General features: G+C 33.2%; 3 protein-coding genes across 14 annotated transcripts; all 3 read left to right on the top strand.

Annotated features, from left to right (window-relative positions):
- Window positions 1–298: 298 nt before the first annotated feature.
- On the top strand, window positions 299–7976 carry LOC116343587 (cytoplasmic dynein 1 intermediate chain). Of its 11 annotated transcripts, none has more exons than XM_031771759.1 (13): window positions 299–431; window positions 1095–1300; window positions 1379–1528; window positions 1604–1737; window positions 2290–2322; window positions 2630–2650; window positions 4160–4207; window positions 5763–5942; window positions 6008–6164; window positions 6234–6606; window positions 6668–6804; window positions 6882–6976; window positions 7112–7976. In XM_031771759.1, the coding sequence occupies exons 2-13, from the start codon at window positions 1152–1154 to the stop codon at window positions 7711–7713; spliced, it is 2079 nt and encodes a 692-aa protein (XP_031627619.1). In that variant the 5' UTR covers window positions 299–431; window positions 1095–1151; the 3' UTR covers window positions 7714–7976. The 11 variants fall into 11 exon arrangements, with proteins under 11 accessions (XP_031627619.1, XP_031627608.1, XP_031627611.1 ...); XM_031771748.1 differs by having other exon boundaries at window positions 2260–2322; window positions 5787–5942; XM_031771751.1 differs by having other exon boundaries at window positions 300–431; window positions 5787–5942.
- A 741-nt stretch (window positions 7977–8717) lies between these two features.
- On the top strand, window positions 8718–13763 carry LOC116343695 (WD repeat-containing protein 63). Its single transcript, XM_031771904.1, has 10 exons — window positions 8718–8800; window positions 8949–9775; window positions 9848–10010; window positions 10094–10284; window positions 10463–11165; window positions 11291–11474; window positions 11540–11959; window positions 12145–12365; window positions 12443–12812; window positions 12891–13763. Exons 1-10 carry the CDS (start codon window positions 8718–8720, stop codon window positions 13053–13055), a joined length of 3327 nt encoding a protein of 1108 aa, XP_031627764.1. The 3' UTR covers window positions 13056–13763.
- Window positions 13764–15354: 1591 nt separating this feature from the next.
- LOC116344097 (protein obstructor-E) lies at window positions 15355–18798 on the top strand. Of its 2 annotated transcripts, none has more exons than XM_031772505.1 (6): window positions 15355–15533; window positions 17542–17757; window positions 17835–18041; window positions 18125–18332; window positions 18408–18437; window positions 18503–18798. In XM_031772505.1, exons 1-6 carry the CDS (start codon window positions 15485–15487, stop codon window positions 18561–18563), a joined length of 771 nt encoding a protein of 256 aa, XP_031628365.1. In that variant the 5' UTR covers window positions 15355–15484; the 3' UTR covers window positions 18564–18798. The 2 variants fall into 2 exon arrangements, with proteins under 2 accessions (XP_031628365.1, XP_031628366.1); XM_031772506.1 differs by having other exon boundaries at window positions 15357–15533; window positions 18137–18332.
- The last annotated feature ends 1671 nt before the right edge of the window (window positions 18799–20469 follow it).

The raw sequence follows: 20469 nt of genomic DNA, 5'->3' as shown, positions 1-20469 counted from the left end.
AGTTTGGCCGTAGAGATTGTTAAATATTTGAAAAAGATTTATTATTTTTCTTTCTGACGCTATTATTAAATGATCTTGAAAGAGTTTAATTTTATTAAATAATTTTATTAAGAAATATTCATGGGAAAAAAGTTTATCTTGATTCAATCATTTGTGAAATAATTGAAGGTCTGCATTTATTTTATGCTCGTTTTACCAATAGGGAACGCGCATGACCGAACAGTGTTTCCGCATTGAACAACATTGAGATAGATAGTGAGAGAGAGATAGAGCGAGTAAAAATCGAAGAGACTCTGTTTGACAGCTCTCAAGAAATCCACCTTTATTCGCACACAGAGTAAAATCAATCAATTTTGTAGTAGGAAGCCTTTTAACTCGTAAACATTTTTTTCTTTGTGAAAACTATGATTTGAATTGATTCCAACAAGAAGGTAACCATAATAAATTTACTGTGAAATTTGCAAAACTGTCAATCAGCATTCTTTTAAATAAACAACAAATAAACGACGTGAAAATAAAGTGTTGAACGAGAGAAGAAAAAAAAAGTTGACGACGTCACATAAAAAAGTTCTCACATATATAGAGTAACTTCATTGCCTTTGGCCATAAAGTGAATTGCATTCATAATATTGGGAGTATACGTCCCAAGTCCATTAACTAATTTTGCGTATGTATCCAAATGGGAATCCAACAAGAATGACTCAACCTTTGGCTTGTGTGATGCTTTTTCTTCATTTTTGACAAATTTACTGCTTGTATTGTGTGATACTTTTGAGTTTCGATTCGTCTTACCTATGTTTCTAATTCAAAAGTGACTTGAGACGGGCAGAGCCATATTTTTTTTTCTCTTCAGTTCATGTGTGATGTCATCGATTTCTCAAGCGCGCTGCGACAAAAAAAACGCAACATGTTATTTTATCTGCAATTTTATTCACATTTCGTTTCGTTATTATTACTATTATTATTGCGATTATTGATTTTTCTCGTTATGCACTGCATCTGTATAATTTTTTGTATTATAACACCGCATTTTATTTGGCATAGTAAATTATTTTTAAAATTTGTGTTTTTTCATCTATATCTACGAAAAAAAGGAATTCTAGTTAGTTTTGAATCAATTCACCACGGCGTCGATACAAGCTAAAAAAGCAATGGATCGTAAAGCAGAACTGGAGCGGAAAAAGGCCAAATTGGCCGCTATTCGTGAAGAAAAAGAGCGTCGACGACGTGAAAAAGAAGATAAAGATAGAGAAGATGCAAAGAACACTTTAGTGTCTGGTCAAGAAAAGGACAATCATCGGTTTGTATTACGGAATAGTTTTTTTTAATTAATTTTGGAAACGTGCATATTAAAGTGCTATTTTTTGTTTGAAAATAGAACTTTGGATGAGACGCTATCGTCACTGGGCGTTGCACCAATATCAGAAGTGCTGTCATCTCTGTCATCTGTTAATTCGATGGCATCGGATACATCGGTAAATGCAACACCAGATGGAAGTTTGCAACCAGCTAGTCTGAACGGAACGAGGTATAATGCACACACACATTATATTTTTTGAAAAAAAAAAAAAAAAATCTTTAACATTTTTTTTTGAATTTTTAGTGCACGGCCAAGCAAAAGATCAACTACTAGTCTTAGTGTTGTGTCAGTTCAAGCAACTGAAATTCCGCCAAAGGAAACAGTCACGTATTCGAAACAAACACAAACAGCCAATACGGGTGGCGTTGAGCGCGATGGTTGGTATACATTTTATTTGCCCATTTCATTCTTAATCTCGATGTCTTCACCTAACCAAATGTATAAAAAAAAATTTAAGCTTATAACACAATATCCTTTCTTTTAAATTACTAGTCATAGATTTCGCGTTTTGTGATTCTCTCTTCTTTTCAAACACAATTTTAGTTTTCGACTTTCTATAAACTAAATTACTCTTTACTCTTAAACCAATTTATGTTAAGAAAGACCTATTTGTTTCTTTAATATTGATCATTGTTGTTGTTGTTGTAGCCTTGCGTAACTATAAATATATTTTATTTTGTACAGAATGCACCACTATTATTTTATAAGTGCACTTTGTTAAAATGTATCGCCTTGTTATCATTTCTTTCACATTGGAAATCATTATAATTTTCAAAACACATAATTCCGTTAATTTTCAATTTATTCTTGCATTGTTCGATGTACGTAAATTTGGAAATTCCTTTCTAAAAATGCATTTTTCATAAACAAAAAAATTAAAATTAAAATAACGGATTCAGTTCTTTCTTGCCATTCCTCACCTTTGTCAGGATATATGGAAGATTGGTGGCGGCCACGTAAAGGTACAACATCTTTCTCTCTCACTCACACACACACACACATACACTCTATCTCTCTTAATATACAATTATAAAATAAACTCTGATCAATTTAAATTCAATATTTTAATAAAACTTCTCATATTATATTGTTTTTCGTTGAAGACAGGATGGCATTATTACTAATGCATTCCAAACGATTCAAAATTCCTTGCTTTGGCAATATTTATTAATCAATATTTCCTCATTTAAATCAAAGTCGTCGAGTGTTCGTATGAAATAATGCTTATTAATTCCGTTTTCTTTATCTTTCCATGTTCTATGATTGTAGCTCATGCCACAGACTATTACGGTAAGTGTTACAAATTTACTTAATTTACTCTCTTTACATTGATACATTTCTCTCTTTGGAAAATGCTTCAAAATACTTTAAATCATGAACATATAATTTGGGAGAATTTTTTTTTTTCGAATTTATGCAATTATGAAACAGTTTTTGATTCTGAAATATTTGAGCCAAGTATACTTTTACTAGATTTTTTTTTTCATCGTGTGCCAATCAATGATTATGTCGCAAAATGTAAATTTTTGATTTTCTTTTTATTAAAAAGCTTGAACCAATTTGAATTTAATTTCGATTTCGAGAAAATTTAGATACATTTTTCTCCACCCATTCTGTTGTACGTATGTTCTAAAGCCGAATGGTTTATGACCAAGCGTTCAGAAAGACATACATTTATGCGAGCGATTGAATGATGCTTGCATCATTTGATGCGCATCGATTGTGCTGTTGCCATACATTCGGATCTTCGGCAGCGCACGAAGTGCTCCGAACGCACAACGAAAGCACTAGCGATGCGCATCAAATGATGCAAGCATCATTCAATTGCTCGCATAAATGTATGTCTTTCTGAACGCTTGTTTATGACAATGAATATTTTCAAAATAGTCATGTCACAAATATTTTTCGGCTTTTTTTTGCTTTAATTAAAAGTGATCTAATTTTTAATTTGTTAGTAAATCATTTTCGATATACATAATTTATTTCGCTACATAATTTTAAATTATTAAGCGCTTTTTCATCATTATAATTTTATACGGGTTTAACAATATATATATGTTTTATTTTCAGTCAAATCTATTTTTAACGTTAATGTTAATTGAGCATTTACTTTTTAATTTCTGTTTTCACTGCATGAAAACTTCAAGTTAAAACCCATCTTCAGTTTAATACATTTTATAAAGAATCGTCTCTTTCAAAAACTCGAAAGGAGAAAACGAAACCCAACAGAAATGGCCAAATCGTTTTTAAGTAAAAAATTAATGAATATTTTGACCCGGCGTTATCTACTATTATTAAATTAAATCCTTTATATATTTTTCTGCATGAATCTATTTTGGTATTTCTATTATGTATTCGTTGAGTATTTTTATTTATATATTGAGTAGCGATTTGTTGTTTTGGAAAACTTTATTTAGTTAATGTTTGAATTTGCACTGTTCTTCTTCACCAATTAGAAAACGTTGTTATACCACCGTTGAATTTGATGGCATTTTCTCCCCGCTTGTTTTGTTGTTTTCTTATTAGTTTTTGAATGAATGATTTAATAATTTCTTTCTTTCAATTGGGTTGAATTATAATGAATCTCTAGATTCAAAATCCATTATATTCTTGCGATTTGACGTCCTGGCATTCATTTTCGTGTATTTTTTGCCGTATATTAGCTTTTTTGTTTTTTTTTTATTAAACTCAAAATCAAAACTAGGAAAAATGTCTTTCAAAGAATTTTCAAATTTGAAATCGTAACACACCTGAAAAGTAAAGTTGGAATTTTCTCTCTTCTTTTTTTCTTTTTTCAAGATGAATACAATCTTAACCCAGGTTTAGAGTGGGAAGATGAATTTCAAGGTAAGGTATCTAAGCCGTGCTTCTCACAACGCAATCAAACATCTGCAAATACTGCCCGACAATTGCCTATTGTTACGCCATAGGAAAATTTGGGCCGCGTATATCATCTGTATAACATGAGTGCCAAATTGAAATCCATCAAACATTTGGTGCAATATACGTGTATGTGATGCAAGTTTGATCGGCTTTATTCTTCGCATGGATCTTCTTTTTTTTGACAAAATGAAGAATTTCCAACGAATTCTACTTTGCATTTTGAATTGTATGAATGGCATATTTGCAGTGTGAATGTGTACTTTATCTTCTTTCCTTTTCCGATATTCCTCTGTATGGTGATTGTTTCTATTATAAACTAATCATTTACTAATTCAATCAATTAATCTCGCTTGTCCTTCAACTTTATCATGGCAAATGCTCTTTCTAATCTCTTTTGGAAATAACACATCAGTATCGTCACAATGAACAGTAGAGAAAGTGTTCACAATAGTAATCATAATAACATCCACATTTGAAACACGCAAAACCATGGTAAAATTCTGACGTGCCAATGGGTCAAAATGAATTAGTTTTTTTTCTAATAATAGCTCATGTTCAATATTTGACTGGAATACATCAATCATTCCATTGCATTGCGTATTTCGGAAAATGAAAATGTCACTTTGATAAGTTTAAAATTGTGCTTAGAGACTTAAAAAAATTGTAGAGTGTGTTCGCACCATAGTTGTCCAAGCAGAGAGGTTTTTACCTCCCCTGAGAATTCAATATTTCACTCGTTAAGCAAACTTCATTTAAATTCAAATTATTAACGACAATTGTAATAAAGCACCCTCATATCCTCATCATTAAAATCCATTTAAATCTAATGGTAAGCTAAATATTCATATTTTCGAATAAAAAATTGTGTAATGTCAAATATTTAGATGATGTGTGTGTGGATTAGGCAAAACAAATGGGTGGAGAAAATTGGCCAACTGAAATTCGATCATTCAAAATTTCGACGAATATTTTTAATAGACTAAATAATTTATTGCAAAATTTTTATTCGCTAAATTCACAGAAACTATTCCAAAACTATTTGAATTTCATCGTTCAATTTCGCTGTTATCTTATCTATTGGTATTAGCTAGAAATATGAAAAAGTAAATTTTAAACATGGGTAAAAAATTCGACAAAAAATAGTTTTTCTATATTTAAAAAAATCCGTATTGGCGTAAACTTAATTGATTTTTTTTTTTCAACTCAATTGCACCATTCTATATTCTGATTGTGCACCGATCTTTTTGAATCATTTTTTTTTTCTTCGGAACAATAACAAAACGTGAACAGCAGAAATTCATCTAAAACCTAATTGAGCATATTTAAATGGAAAACTAAAAGCATGCCAGTCTCACAACTGAAATCGTGACTAAAATTACATTAAAATTTTACGAAAAGTCGGAAATTGTCTTCGTGTCTCTCCTAGTTATTGTTCTTGTTTCATAAAAAAAACCTTTCCTCGTGTTTGTCTGTGGTATGGTGTGATTTTGCTAGCAATGTTAGTTTTGTACTTACACAGTGCTTACTTTTGGTGATGCCCAAGGAGACGATGACGAAAATTCACTACCCCACATGGATCATGGTTTTCATTCGAAGCTACCTCCTGGAATTCTACCCCATGGGCTTCCGACTGTACAAGAGGTTGCTCCAGCCATAACACCTCAAGAGAAGAAAGTTAAAGAGGACGAAAAGAAGCAAAGTTAGTAAAACGATTTATATTTTTTCGAAAATAAACTCTAAACGTATTGTTTTTGCCAATTTCAGTTATTGAACTATCTGAAGAACAAAAGCAGATGATCATTCTCTCGGATGATTTCCAGCGATTTGTTATGAAAACAGGCCGAATTATGGAACGCGCACTATGGGAACAAGAGGATATTTATACTGATTATATTGGGGGTGGTGATATCGATGAAACATCGTAAGTTCAAATTTAATTTCATCATTAAGAAATGTACAAGTTGATATTGATGCTCAATTTTATTTTTAGTGATGAGAAATCACATGCAAAACTGTCTCGAAATCGTGTCTTCTATTGTGATCGTTGGTCGAAAAATCGTTGTGTTACATCGATGGATTGGTCAACACATTTTCCGGAATTGCTGTTGGCATCATATCACAACAACGAAGAATCACCAAACGAACCGGATGGCGTTGTCATGGTTTGGAATACAAAATTCAAGAAACAAACGGCTGAAGATGTATTCCATTGTCAGAGCGCTGTTATGTCAGCCTGTTTTGCAAAATTTCATCCGAATCTAATATTGGGCGGAACATATTCTGGTCAAATTGTATTGTGGGATAATCGTGTACAAAAACGCACACCAATTCAACGTAGCCCATTGAATGCAAGCGCACACACAGTAAATATACCAATACTTTTTTATGGTTAGAACGTGATTTTTGATCTTTTCTCTTTTTCAGCATCCGGTTTATTGCTTAGGAATGGTTGGAACACAAAATGCTCATAATGTTATCTCAATTTCATCGGATGGAAAACTATGCTCATGGAGCTTAGACATGTTGTCAACTCCACAAGAAATCCTAGAATTACAACATAAGTAAGCTGTTCGAATTTGTTTTTCTCATCAAAATAGATAAGAAATTTCTTTTCTAATAACTATGTTCCAATTTGCAGACAATCAAAATCAATTGCGATAACAAGTATGGCATTCCCCAAGAATGAAATTAACAACTTTGTTCTAGGCAGCGAAGATGGCAATGTTTATTCAGGTGCGTTACGTTGAACAATGAATACGTCTAATTTTTAAGCCTTCGATTTGAGGAGAATTTTCTTCTTTATCTGGAAAATGAAGTAACCATGTCCAATAAAAAAAAAACTCTGTAACATTTTTATCTTATTTCTAGGTTGTCGTCACGGGACGAGACCTGGAATCGTTGATGCGTATGAACGGCATTTGGGTCCGGTGACTGGTATATCAACACACTACAATCAATCATCGCCCGATTTTGGCCATTTGTTCTTAACATCTTCAATCGATTGGACGATCAAATTATGGAGTCTTAAAGAGAACAAACCACTTTATTCATTCGAAGATAATTCTGACTACGTCTGTGACGTGGCATGGTCCCCCATCCATCCGGCATTGTTTGCCAGTGTGGATGGAAACGGTCGTTTGGATTTGTGGAATTTGAATCAAGATACGGAAGTGCCAACGGCGTCGGTTGTGATTGATGGTGCACCAGCACTGAATCGTGTTTCATGGACGCCATCCGGATTACATGTTACGATTGGTGATGATTCAGGCAAAATCTATGTGTACGATGTGGCCGAGCACCTGGCAACACCACGCATGGATGAATGGACTAAATTTGCAGCCACATTAAACGAACTGAAATTGAATCAAACCGATGATTTTGATAGTATTGAAAAGAAAACACCCATTCCACAACCAATTAGCAGCGTCAGCGGTCCTGAATCACTCATATCGAACAAAAGTTTTGTCTAAGCGAACGGAGATAAAATTTTGAATTCTATTCCTCTTGAAACTCTTGTACATTTTAACCGCGATAGTTTAAGAAGTAAAAAATTCTGAATTGTGTAATGTTTTGAAGATAAAAAAAAATGAAAAGCGTAGCTTAATGCGTACTCAGAAGAGTTCTAGAGTAAGATTCATACCCAGTAATAATCACTAATGTCTGCTCTAGTTAAAATAATGTTCAATAAACTGAATTTGCGTAATTTATAATAAAATATTTAAATCAAAATGCATTTTCAATCCTTATTGTTTGTGAACGTTTTCAAGAGCGACGAAAGAATTTAATTCCGTATGTGCAAAAAGAGCTGAAAACGTTTAGAACTCAATGCGGTTTCCATGGTTCATTATAATCGTTTAATTACGATGTTTGATCGATATGCGAATTTCAGTGTTCTCTTCACCTTAATGCACGTATGTGTCAAAACCGTACAAAAATCCATTAAGATATAATAAAATGGAAAAAAATCGCTGATGAAATTTAGACGAGGGGTTCATTAATATACCAAACGAAAGGTAATATATAAGTGATTTTCTCATATGTTTATTGCATATATACACAGTTGTTTACATGTTCATAGCACATTTAAGCTACTGAATGAATGAATTGAAAGTGCATCGTGGGGGTGAGAATACTGAATGTAATGTCATCGTCGACGTATAAACATAAATTAGATTTGTGGTAACTTATACGTGATAGGTGGTGTGACTGGGGTGTTGAACCGTGCAACGTATTTTGAACGAAAAAAAATTCAATTTACTACATATGATTTGCAAAACCATTAAGCCCAATGAAATTTTCACCTCGAACCGCATGGTACAAGCGTATATATATGGCAAATATGTAGAACATATGCATGCTCTTTGTCTATCTTCTTTTTTTGCAGGAACTTTTCAATTTACGGGAAAAGAACAAAACTATATACGGAAATCCAGTAAATTTTGTGGTGTGAGGTGCGAAGTAAAATTCAACAACCATGGAATTCGTTTTAGTTACAACGAATATTTCGACTCCAGAGTCTAGTCGGAGCGGTTCGGTTATGAAGTTTGGCGACTATAGGTTTGTTACAAGCATTCATTGAGTTCAATTTTTATATACGGAACAAACTGCATTGTTGGTCCGGCTTGAGCGGCCGGTGATCAATGTCAAATTAGACTACTATCTTAATTTCAAATTCCGAATTTCAATAATTTTCCCTAATCAACAGAGAAGATGATCAAAAACTTGATGAAGCTGTTTCATTACCGTTGGAGAAGGAATTTCTTGGAATTGCTTCCGACTCTGATGATGAAGATCAGGCATTGTTGGATGGTTTTAACGCTTTGAGCGCACGTCATCGCTTATTGTCGCATGAATTTTGCACAAAAGTTATTCTTGACCAAGATCAACAGAGAGCGTTGCAACTGGTTATCGGTTTGCACGTCTCAGAGGAAAATCCTTGGAAACAAATTCGAAAAGAAACTCTCCTTTGTTATCTGCCTGACGATGAAAATGCGAAGCCAGAACAAGTCGAGTTACGTTTAAAGTTACTTGAACTCGCCGACGATGCTTTCTTATTGGCTGGATTCGCCGCGGCAATAACCGATATTGATAACACTGATACTTTTTTATTTTACGCTGATCCAGAATCGGCAAAAGAATCGGTCAGTCTTATACAGCGTTTGGAAGCATTCGAACGACAGCGCATAAATAAAACCATTTTTAAGTACCCACGACCATGGAAAAACTTGGGAAGTGATGCAGAAGTTGATCTACAAGTTGAAACAAAATCAAGAGATAAACTTGAAGTTGAAGTTCAACGTTTATGCGCGAATAATAAAACACCGTATAAACTTTCATTTCGCTTCGCGGATGATGTTCGTGATGGTTATGTAGAATTAGTGCCAAAACACAAAAATTTTGATGTTATAACGCGGAGCAGAGTTTCAATCGGTATTCAGTCAGCCGCACAACTCGTCGAAAGTGAACAACAAACTGATCCTACATTTCCGGCAAATGCCTGGTCTCAATATTCATATGAACTACCCATCGATCGTGAGTAATAGGCAATATTTCATTTTCGATTGAAAAAAGGAGTAATTTCTGTCTATGTAACCAAAAATGTAGCCAACCAACCTGAAGAAAGCGTCGAAGGCAATGATGAGACTGAAGTGGAAGCTTCTAGTGTTGATCAAGATGAAGAGGAAAAATCTAAAGATTTCATTGGCCCTTCCGATGCAATGAAAGAACTGATAAGAGTATTGGAATTCAATGCCATTGACATGTACAGGTAAAAATTGGCGATAAATAAACTGATCCAGTTTGAGATGTCCATAGCTAGTTTCTAAAGAAGACACCATTTTTTTTGTACAGAGACGATTATGAGCAAATTGCTTCCAAATCAATTACACAGTACATAGAGCCCGTCATCACGGAAGTGTTTTGTTTTATCGATCCAAAGAGATGCACCGATCGTGTTGTTAGTGCATTCGCATGGCATCCAAACTTATCTGGAATTTTTGTCGCATCTTATACATATAAAGCATTGAATACATTTGCAAAAGGTATCAAAGTACTACATTCAGTATCATTCGTCGATCATACGTTGATAATCAATATTATTCCGAAAATTAATTAAAATCCCATTGTTATTCATTTTACAACTTTTATCATTTCCATTCATCAATCTCGTTTTGAATTAATGCGAATATTCACGAACTTTCACGTAATTTTACTTTTCAGATGAAAAAATCAGTGACGACGAAATGAATAAGCGATCAGTAATGTTGTCAAATCCGGTTCTTATGTGGTCATTCGATGATACTCTGTATCCAAAATTAATATTGGAATCATCTCGCGAAGTAACCTTCTTGTCATTCTGTCCTTACGATGCCAACATATTGATTGGTGGCCTAATAAACGGTCAGTTGATAATTTGGGATTTAAACAATTGTTTAAATCGTGTTGAAAATCCCACTGAATTAACCGAAAAGCAAGAAAGGAATCGTAAAAAGATGCACTCGTTTATGAAATGGTCAAAATTTGCGGAGAATTTACAACAAAATATTGTTCGGGCATCAGCAATTTCTCATGTTCAACTGTCACACAAAAAACCAATTACCAGTATCAAGTGGTTAAATCGTAAGCACTGTGTAGCTTCATCGGGATTAATTGGCGAAACCATCAAGCCGAATGAATTTTATCGGCAATTTGTGTCTGCAAGTTTGGATGGAACCGTTCTATTTTGGGATCTTGATTTTATGAACACTGATATTGCGCCAAGTGAATTGAAGCGAACCGACACCAAAAAACAGCTACCGCAACGTGTGATAGCCGCAGAATATGTTTCACCTTATGAAAAATTAAATGGAGTTTTTCAACCAATTTACGCAGCAGCATGTGAACAACCAATCTCAAGTTTGATATTCGATGAAGGACTATTCAGGTACCGGATTCATTCTCTCTTAATATTACTGAATGAATCATCAAGAATTTAAAGTGAATCAAATTGTACTACATTTTGTTTTGTCGGAAGATTGATGGATTATCAAAATATAACAAATTTTGTAGGTATGAACCAAAAAGTGCGGTTGAAAACGTTCAAATCGAACAGAGAACTGAGTTCGACGTCATACATGAGCAACAAGAGAAAGCAAGCAATCGCCTAGTCATTTCATCCTTATTGGGTTCAATAGCTACATTCATTTGGGAAGGCTTTCTGTATAAAGAAGGAAAACCGGAAAAAGCCAAACAGGTTTAAGTTTAAAAATAGTTGGTTTTTTTTTCGTGAACATGTATCGAAATTATGATTTATTATAGATAGAATCATATGCAACAATCCACAATGGTCCAGTTTTATCAATTGAACGTAATCCATTTATGTCCAGTATAAATTTGTCTGTAGGAAAAGATTTATTTGCCGTTTGGAGTGAACTCAATCAATCGGCACCGGTTCTTTGGAGACGCCGTGAAACTAATATTACTTGTGCGCAGTGGAGTCCAACACGAATATCATTGTTTTTTGTTGCTCGATATGGTGGAATAATTGAACTATGGGATCTTCTAACTCGTACCGATGAAGCTTGCATTACACATGATGCTGGCACAAATATAATTACAGTCATATCACAGCATAGATTGAGTCTTCCAACTGATGTCCTAATGATTGCCGATGAAAAAGCAAACTTGAGAGCATTTACATTGCCAACCATTTCGCAACCCATTGAAGATGATCATGATGTAATAAATACATATTATTGTTGGCTAGCAGTCATAAGTCCACACAATCTATAGACACCACGAAGCACATATGATTCATGAGATGGTGCTTAAACGTCACAAATTTCTGTGAATTTATGACCGCTACCCATTATAGTATAAGCATGGATCATTGCCAATGAGTTAAAATTCAATTTAAATTGCAGAAATTTAAAGAGTTTATCAATATGGAATTGAGGCGAAAGGAAGAATTTAATAAGTGGCAAGAATCGCTAACTGAAAAGAACGGAGACTTTTTAGAAGAAACGAAGCAACTTTTACGAGAAGAGTCTCGAAGAACTTTACAATCACCAATGCCACCGCAATCGGAGAAAGAATCCAAAGTTAAAGATGAAAAGAGGCATAGTAGCGTTGGTGTTAGATCAAAGTATGCGTATCAAGGATGACTTAATGCTTTCGACAATAATCGTTTTTTTTCTTCTGTTTTTTTTTTTCGATATAAAGGTCTGTCACGCAAAATGCGAAATCAAAACATGTTTTTGATTATTCTGAACGTTTGCACAAAAAATGGGAAGAAATGATGGTTAAAAAAATGATGAAAACTATGCTACGTTTGAAAAGATTTGATCCCGAACAAATCGCAATGAAAATTAAGCCAGAAAGAGATCGACAAGCATATAATGTTGAAAAGAAACGAGCAATTGATGAAAACTTCAAAAAAATTCATCAAGAAATTTGCGAAATCAGAGCCAGACTTATTCCACCAAAAGATGTCGATCAAGAGGCTGAAAGACTCAATTTTATCACATCAAATGTGGAAAATATATTGATGAGTATTGGCGATCGGTTCCAATATACCGAGCTTCAAAAAAAGGTTTACTTTTAATCGTATTTTGTCCATCGTACGTAGTTGATATTGACGTGAGAATACTTGTTTTTCACATTTTTACAGCTGGAAATTTCCAAAACAAATATGATTGAAATAAAATGGAATGAGTTGATTGATCAAGCACAAATCACACGCTCCAAGCGCAGTAAGAGTATATTTGAAGAGAGACGAAGGGCATACCTGGAGAAAGCAGCATCAATTGAGGCACAAATAGAGGAGAATAAATGAGGCAACTGCTCATAGCTTCTAACCGAGGGGTCTAATTTTTGAAATAGAAAAAAACGGAAAAAGCCTGGAATTCGGATAGAATAGTCACAAAAAATAAGAAATTACCCCTTTACAATTTTGAATTTTTTGAAATTTCCACATACCCCTCTTGGAACGCGAACGTCACAAGCCATGCAACTGTTATATTTGGATGCAATAACATTTTGATATTTTTTATTCTGTACAAACTTCTTTTCATGTCAACACTCTTTTGAGTTAATTAATCGCATTGTCCAAAGCACTGTTTGGTTCGGATTTTATCTATGTCGAAACGCCGCAAAATGAAATTCACACTATTTATATCAAATACCATACTTTTTGAAATTAGCTCGATACGTACATCTCGATTTGGGTATATTTTTGAAGACTGCCTGCTTGAATTGTGCCTGCTTGAATTGTAACAATGAAATCGTATACAAGCTCTTTCGTATGTATGTTTATTTATATTCATATTTTTCATTAGCTTTCAGATTTCAGAACGAGTGCATTCCAACGGAACCTGTACTCCAACATATATTTTTTTTTCTTTACAAAACAACGAACATTGCAATAAAATTCAAATTCCATAGAAGTTTTATTTCCAAAAGACAATAAAAACAGCATATTTACGGGAATCTTCAATGAACAGAAAATATTATTTAGTTGGACTAAAAATTGATCGTCCAAACCACAGCCAAAGTCAATTTAAAGATAGAAAAAAATTCGTGAAAGTATACACATAATTTTTGTAAAAAAACAATTTCATAATTAAACACTTGATTTAATATGATTTCTACTAAAAAAAGTTGTTTTTTTTTGTTATGTCATTTGATATTTTTATATTTGCGGACAAAAGGTCAAATTTTTATTAGAGATATGCGCGAAAAGTTTCCTAGTAATAGTTAAATATTCAAAATAGTTGTCAAATGTTTGTGATCTGTCGTTTCAAAGTGTACCACTTAGAAATATAAAAACAATACGCAAAATAAAATGACAACAATAACCATAAACCATGTTAGATGATGAAATTTCGAAAATATGCCAGTTGCAATGATTATTTGCATAACTAAGTTATCAACACATAGCTTGAGTGGAAACCACCAGAACTCAATAAAGAAATAATAATAACTAAACCAAAGTATGCATATTTATATGTCCGTTGTATCTTCCTGTTACATGGTCAACTCGACGAGCGACGCTCCAATTGAATAATTACTTAATAACGAGTTGCAGATCAAGAAAAGGTATTTGCACATAAGCACAATAACATCATTTCCTCTTTTTTTTACTCAGCTATAATGATGCATTGAAGTCATGAATAAGATATATGTGCAACCAGTTTTTGGTCATCGGCCAACGTCTTACTTCCACTTTGAATTGTGTGTCAGTGTGCATGTGCATAATCGTAAAAACGAGAATCTGTGCAAAATCAAAAGAAAAAATAATAATAAAGAGCATGAACAAGAAAACTGCGCGTGTTCATCAATTTCTTATATAACAAATTCATCGTGTCAATGTGAATGTGGTACATATACATTTCATGCGTTGGTTTCTTTGTTGAATATTGCTGACAAAATGAAACAAATCCAAGTAAATCAATAAAGCATTTGATTTCTTTTAATTCGTCTGCCTTTCTCTACGGTGTGAGATTTATTCGATGAAATCACGAAAAAAAATCAATCGTTGAACATTTTGTGTTTTTGTGCATCAAAAGATCAATAAACTTACGTTGTATGAAATGATCACAATTTCTCATTTGAATTGATCGAGAAAAAAACCACGTTAAGTATGGCAAAGTATCACCGAATTACCGGTTAAATAAAAATAAAAAAGTGGCTTTTTATAAAACCACTCGGTACAACGCATACAAAGTCAAGGTATTCAAATTGCCAATAGAAAAAAAATAGATTCAATGACAACTGGTACAAGAAATGCAAGATCACAAGGTTGATTTAGTTAAAGTCACAAATATAATCAATTTTGGTACTGTTGAAATGTAACAATTAGATAGATCGGCTCCTTTCATATGCTCACCTACAAATTGGTTCAGTTCAACTTTTATACATAAAAAAACCATACGAAATCACAAATGTATGCGCTACAACATTATTATGTGCACAACGAAATCCAGCCCAAAGGCAAACATTCCGAACTAGCCTACGGTGTCAGCGAACACGAACCCAAAACGAATACACGATTGAACTCGTAACAAATTCGTTGAACAAGCTTTCGTTGGATTTTTTTTGAGAAGGGATTCCTCAAAAGTAAGAGCCGTTTACATGTGGAGCCTTAGTTTAAGAATACACACTGGACAGCTTAGTTGTAGGTTTTAACATAAAAACGAAAAAATCGAACCTCTTAATTTGTATCTCATCGGCAAAGAAATCACGTACCACAGTTTTGTTTCCAAAATGAATCGTTTTGTTATTGTTCTAGTGCTCGCTTCGCTGGCTTTTACTAGTGAGTTTTTATTCATAATTAAATTGAAAATTTTCAAAAAATTAGTTTACTTCAAAATTCATCGTTTTTATTCAAAAAAAAATCGCCACATTTTTTATTTCATTAACAAAAATACTTTCACAGCTACCAAAAGAGTTTAGTTTCGGTGTATAAATTGTGTTATGTTTTTTTCAATCGGCAAGTTATTTTAGAGAAGAGACCTTTTCAACAACTTCATTAAATTTTTTGCTTAGAAAAAAATAGTGATTTCTAAAGGGTATTAGATGGATGCGCATAAAATCACGATATATTTGTAACATTTGTATTGATTTGTATACATATTATTCAAATGGTAAAGGTTAAATTAAATGTGCATCAAAATATCATAGATCCAATAGCTTCATTTACAAGTAAAAAAATAAATAAAACAACACTTTCAAATGTCAATTGCAACATAATTTTCGTGTCTAAAACTTTGTTTAAATTTTACAGCACAAAATCAATGATTTTTAAAGGTGGCCTAAAATTGTAAAGGTTCTGTCCAACATTTTTTTTTAAATTCAACCAAGTGATTTAATTGTTAAATAAATCAATTACAACGTTACATTGATTGACGTTGCAATTGTCAACGAAATTTGTTAAAAAATGAATGTCCATATTTTCAAAAAGAAATTTATTTCAATCACTTTTGAATCGTTGTTGCAATAGATTTCTCCAATCAAATCTTAGATGAATTAAAGTCGCGTAGTAAAATTTCAACAAGTCATTGTCCGCATGAACAAACAGATGTACCATTTTCATTTTCATTGAATTGGCAAATTGAGACCGTCTGTCGATCACTTTTCATTTTAGTGAAACTTATATTATTATTCATTGTCGTTGTCGTTAATATTTTTATTTCATAAAAACAAAGGTATATAAAATCAACACGTCATGATAATAAATTGCACACTAGGACAAAAATTTACATTTAAAATACTTTCGATTTTATAATAATAATCGGTGCGATTCGATGACAAAAGAAACTCTACCAAAAACCGGCTTACATGGTTCGCGTTGTATTTCGATTCAATCCGATGTGCTCTGGTTGGTTGGTGTTTGATGAAACTGGTTTTTAACATCGAAATTTCTTTGAAATCATTTTCGCTATTATACAAGCGAAATAAACGGTCGAATTAACTCTTACTCCAAAAAAAACGTAAACTTACTTAGTGAACACATCTGCGTAGTGAACATAAAACCCCCGTTTTTGATCTTCTCTTTTTTCATTCATAACTTCACATTTGAGGAATTTTCAATTTTAACACGCTTATAAAGCAAACGTAATGACATTATATCGATGTGAGATTAAACAATTAATCTATTCGATTCCAATAAATTAATAACACTCATTTGAGTTCGTTAAAATTGAGTCGAAAGAAATGGCAAGTTGAATACATAATTTAGTTCGAGTTTGGTAGTACATAAATTAACCTGTTAAAATTAGTAAAATTGTTACGACCCTGTGCTGAATGAAGTCAACATAAACGATTATATTGATAAACGCCAAATGATTAATTGTATCTGAAAAAGTACGAAGTAGATCAACGGAAACAGTGGTGACGGCGGCGGCGGAGACAATGTGGTATATTGTTTCATTTTATTATGCACAGTTCCGCAGGTTGTTTATTCATATTGATCTCAGAGCTGAAAACATAGCAACACACAGAGCTTATGAGCGCACGCGAACGAGCGTTGCCAATATGAATTTAGAAAGTTGTTCAACAACTTGGCGACACACCATATTCATACATACATACATATGCAAGAATTAGTGCTAGTTAAAAGGCAATCATGAAAATGTTAACGATGTCGTCGTCACTGATGTCGGCAATGGCGAGAGTGACGACGACGCCAAACGAGTGTTGGCGATACTCCACAGCTTACAATAACAAAATTATATGTTATTTTGTCACATTATCACTTTGTTTTTTTTTTGTCGAATTTTTTCTATTTACACACATTTTCATTTGTTTTACTTTTTTAACAGACGCGCAAAAAGGCAGCAACACTCAGTTCATTTGTCCGAATGACAAAAGTGGGCAATACAAAGATGCGGTGCAATGTGACAAGTACTATGAATGTGACGATGGCGTCGCAACAGAAAGACTGTGCCCAGACGGTTTAGTTTTCGACGAAACCATTCGGCTAAAGAACAAATGCGATCAACCATTCAATGTTGATTGTGAAGATCGTACAGAACTTCGTGAGTTTTACTTTTACACATTTGGGGCCAAATGCAAATAATTGATTTAAAAACGGTTTTTGGTTGAACATTTTCAGAGCCACCAAAAGGAACCAACGAAAAATGTCCACGCAAAAATGGGTTCTTCGCCCATCCAAATCCAGGTGTTTGCAACGTTTTCTTTAACTGCATTGATGGTGATGCCATTGAAATTAAATGTACTGCTGGATTACACTTTGATGAATACTCTGGCACTTGCGTTTGGCCAGATTCAGCAAATCGGGAAGGTTGCAAATCAGAAGAAGGTAATTTAAAATACGCACAACATACGTTTTAAGCGTTTCTTAGCTTTAAGCTTCACCGAGATGTGCATATATTTATATTTTAGAACTTGCTCTAGAATTGAATCAAGATGACGATGCTTTCCGTTGTCCAAGCCAAAGCACAAAATCCAGCGATTCCAAAGGCCAAGTTGTTGCTCACCCAAAATACCCACATGAAAGTGATTGCCAAAAATTCTATGTATGCTTAAATGCAGTGGACAAACGTGCCCTGGGATGCCCTGCCGGTCAAGTGTACAACGATGCAACAGAAATGTGCGTTTTTGAATTTTTTTTTTTTTGGTTAAAAATGTTTTATTTATTCATCCAAATGTCATTTCTATTATTTAGGTGTGATGCACCAGAAAATGTTCCTGGATGGTAAGTATTGGTAGAATGCTTTGATCATTCAACTATCAATTTACGATTCTCTTTTATTCTTACAGTGAGGACTGGTACAAAGACGAATCTGACGAAATTAAACCATCAAAGAAATCAAGAAAGTAAACCACTTTAGAGGTGTTACAAACAATCAAAGATCACATTGATTGTTACATTCAATAGACTTATTTCTCTTCGATTGTATTCAGTTTAAATTTGCGTAAAAATAACGATATTAGTTTCAAATTTTCGTTTTTGTTTATTTTGAAAGCATACGACAAAAAATAATGATGACATAAATGTTAACGTTTTAACATCAAAAGACTTAAATATGTAAAATTACAAACCTTTAAATTAATCACCATTTTATTTTTCATTTCCTAAACTATTCTCTTCCTCTTTAAACGTCTGTTAATCTACTCTCGATCTAACTTCTAGTTTCTCTGTCTCTCTTGTACTTGAAAAGAAATCTCTCTCTATCTTTTTTCTCTTTCGCTTTCTTGATCGATCTCTATGTCTGTTTATTCTACTCCATCTGTTTCTCTTCTTATTTCTCTTTTTCTTACTCTTTCGATAAATCACTTTTACTTTTTAGAAAAATGACAAATAATCGATGACTTATCGATGTTGAAAAAATCAATCAATAATAAAAATTGAATGCTCATAAAAAATAAATAAAATATGGCGCAAATTAAGAATTTGAAGAAAAAAACCGAAAATAGAAAATTGTTTTTATTCATTTTGTCTTGAAGTACAATAAAAAATACCAGAATACATTTGAAATATTTTGATTTGATTTGAAAAAATATACACTCCCTTCAAATAACATAAAACTAATCACAGACTCTAGTGAAGCAGCAAATACGCGAAGAAATTTCAATCACAAATAGAGGTACTCCCCATACAAAACTTTCGATTTTTGGCTCAAAAGCAAATATTTTGTATGGGAGGTACGCCTAATTTGCATTTAAATTTCTTGAAACTTTCAAAATTTTATTTTTCTGACAAATATAGCCTGTGCAAAGTTTCATGCCATTACAGGCTTTGCGTCCATACGAAAATCAGCATTTTTGGTCATTTGACTTTTTACACCACATATTTTGAATTATTTAAACCAGGCACACAGGTTACCTATGTTTTAACATTGCAATGATATTTTAGGGGCAGAATATGTGGATATCCCTTGAAAACAACTGACTAGAACTCCATAGACGTCCTAGTTTTGCCTTTTATATGCTGTTAAATATTTTCACCTTAACATGAACCAGGCACGCAGAGAAATGAATTACATTTAATGATATAAGCAACTCATCAAAAGTCATAACCATGATGAACTTTTAGCTTTACTGAACTATTTAAGTTAATAAGTTATAGGAGGGAGAACATTTTGGAAAGGTATGAACATTTCGGTTTACAAGGAATTAAGATGAGTGCCATAAAAAGCATTCTTAATTAGTATTCCATTATGCTCATCGTTTTTCCAGCGAAAATAATAATAAAAATATTACCTGCAGTTCAGTTCGGGTCCAAAGGGATGAGAATGAAAAAAGAGTATTATTTAAATTTTTTATTTTTTTTATTGTGCTTCTCTCCAACATTACAAATTTACAAAAAATTCAATAGAAAACGTTGATTGAATTGATTACAATCAAGATTACAATGCAAGGGAATCTTAAGCGGTTTCCTTAAATATGAATAATTTTCACCAGTTTGGTTGGAGTTTTATTTTGATCTCATTTGGTATACTGCCAAATGAACTTTTTCCGCCTGCTGTCTTTTTAGAGATTTCCCAATCGTTTGCTTGATCTTACGTATGTCATCTAGTTGTTGGGAAACATCCCTCATATAAATGATCAACTTGTCAATGTTGGGCGTATGTTGTAGCATTTGTAGGATTGCTGACGAATTGGCGACACAACCATTGGCAACTAAACTCAATCGGTGAACTTCTGTCAGTGATGGGGACAAATTTCGTAAAAACTATTTACAGGGTGCGCCATAATAACTGTCCCTTTTATTTCTAGCCAAAAAA

This window comes from Contarinia nasturtii, unplaced genomic scaffold (assembly GCF_009176525.2).
Source record: "Contarinia nasturtii isolate CC-2019 unplaced genomic scaffold, AAFC_CNas_1.1 Cnas_scaffold_1037, whole genome shotgun sequence".
Lineage (NCBI taxonomy): Eukaryota > Metazoa > Arthropoda > Insecta > Diptera > Cecidomyiidae > Contarinia > Contarinia nasturtii.
Note: the sequence above shows the minus strand (reverse complement) of the source record. Positions and strands in the feature narration are given on the sequence as shown.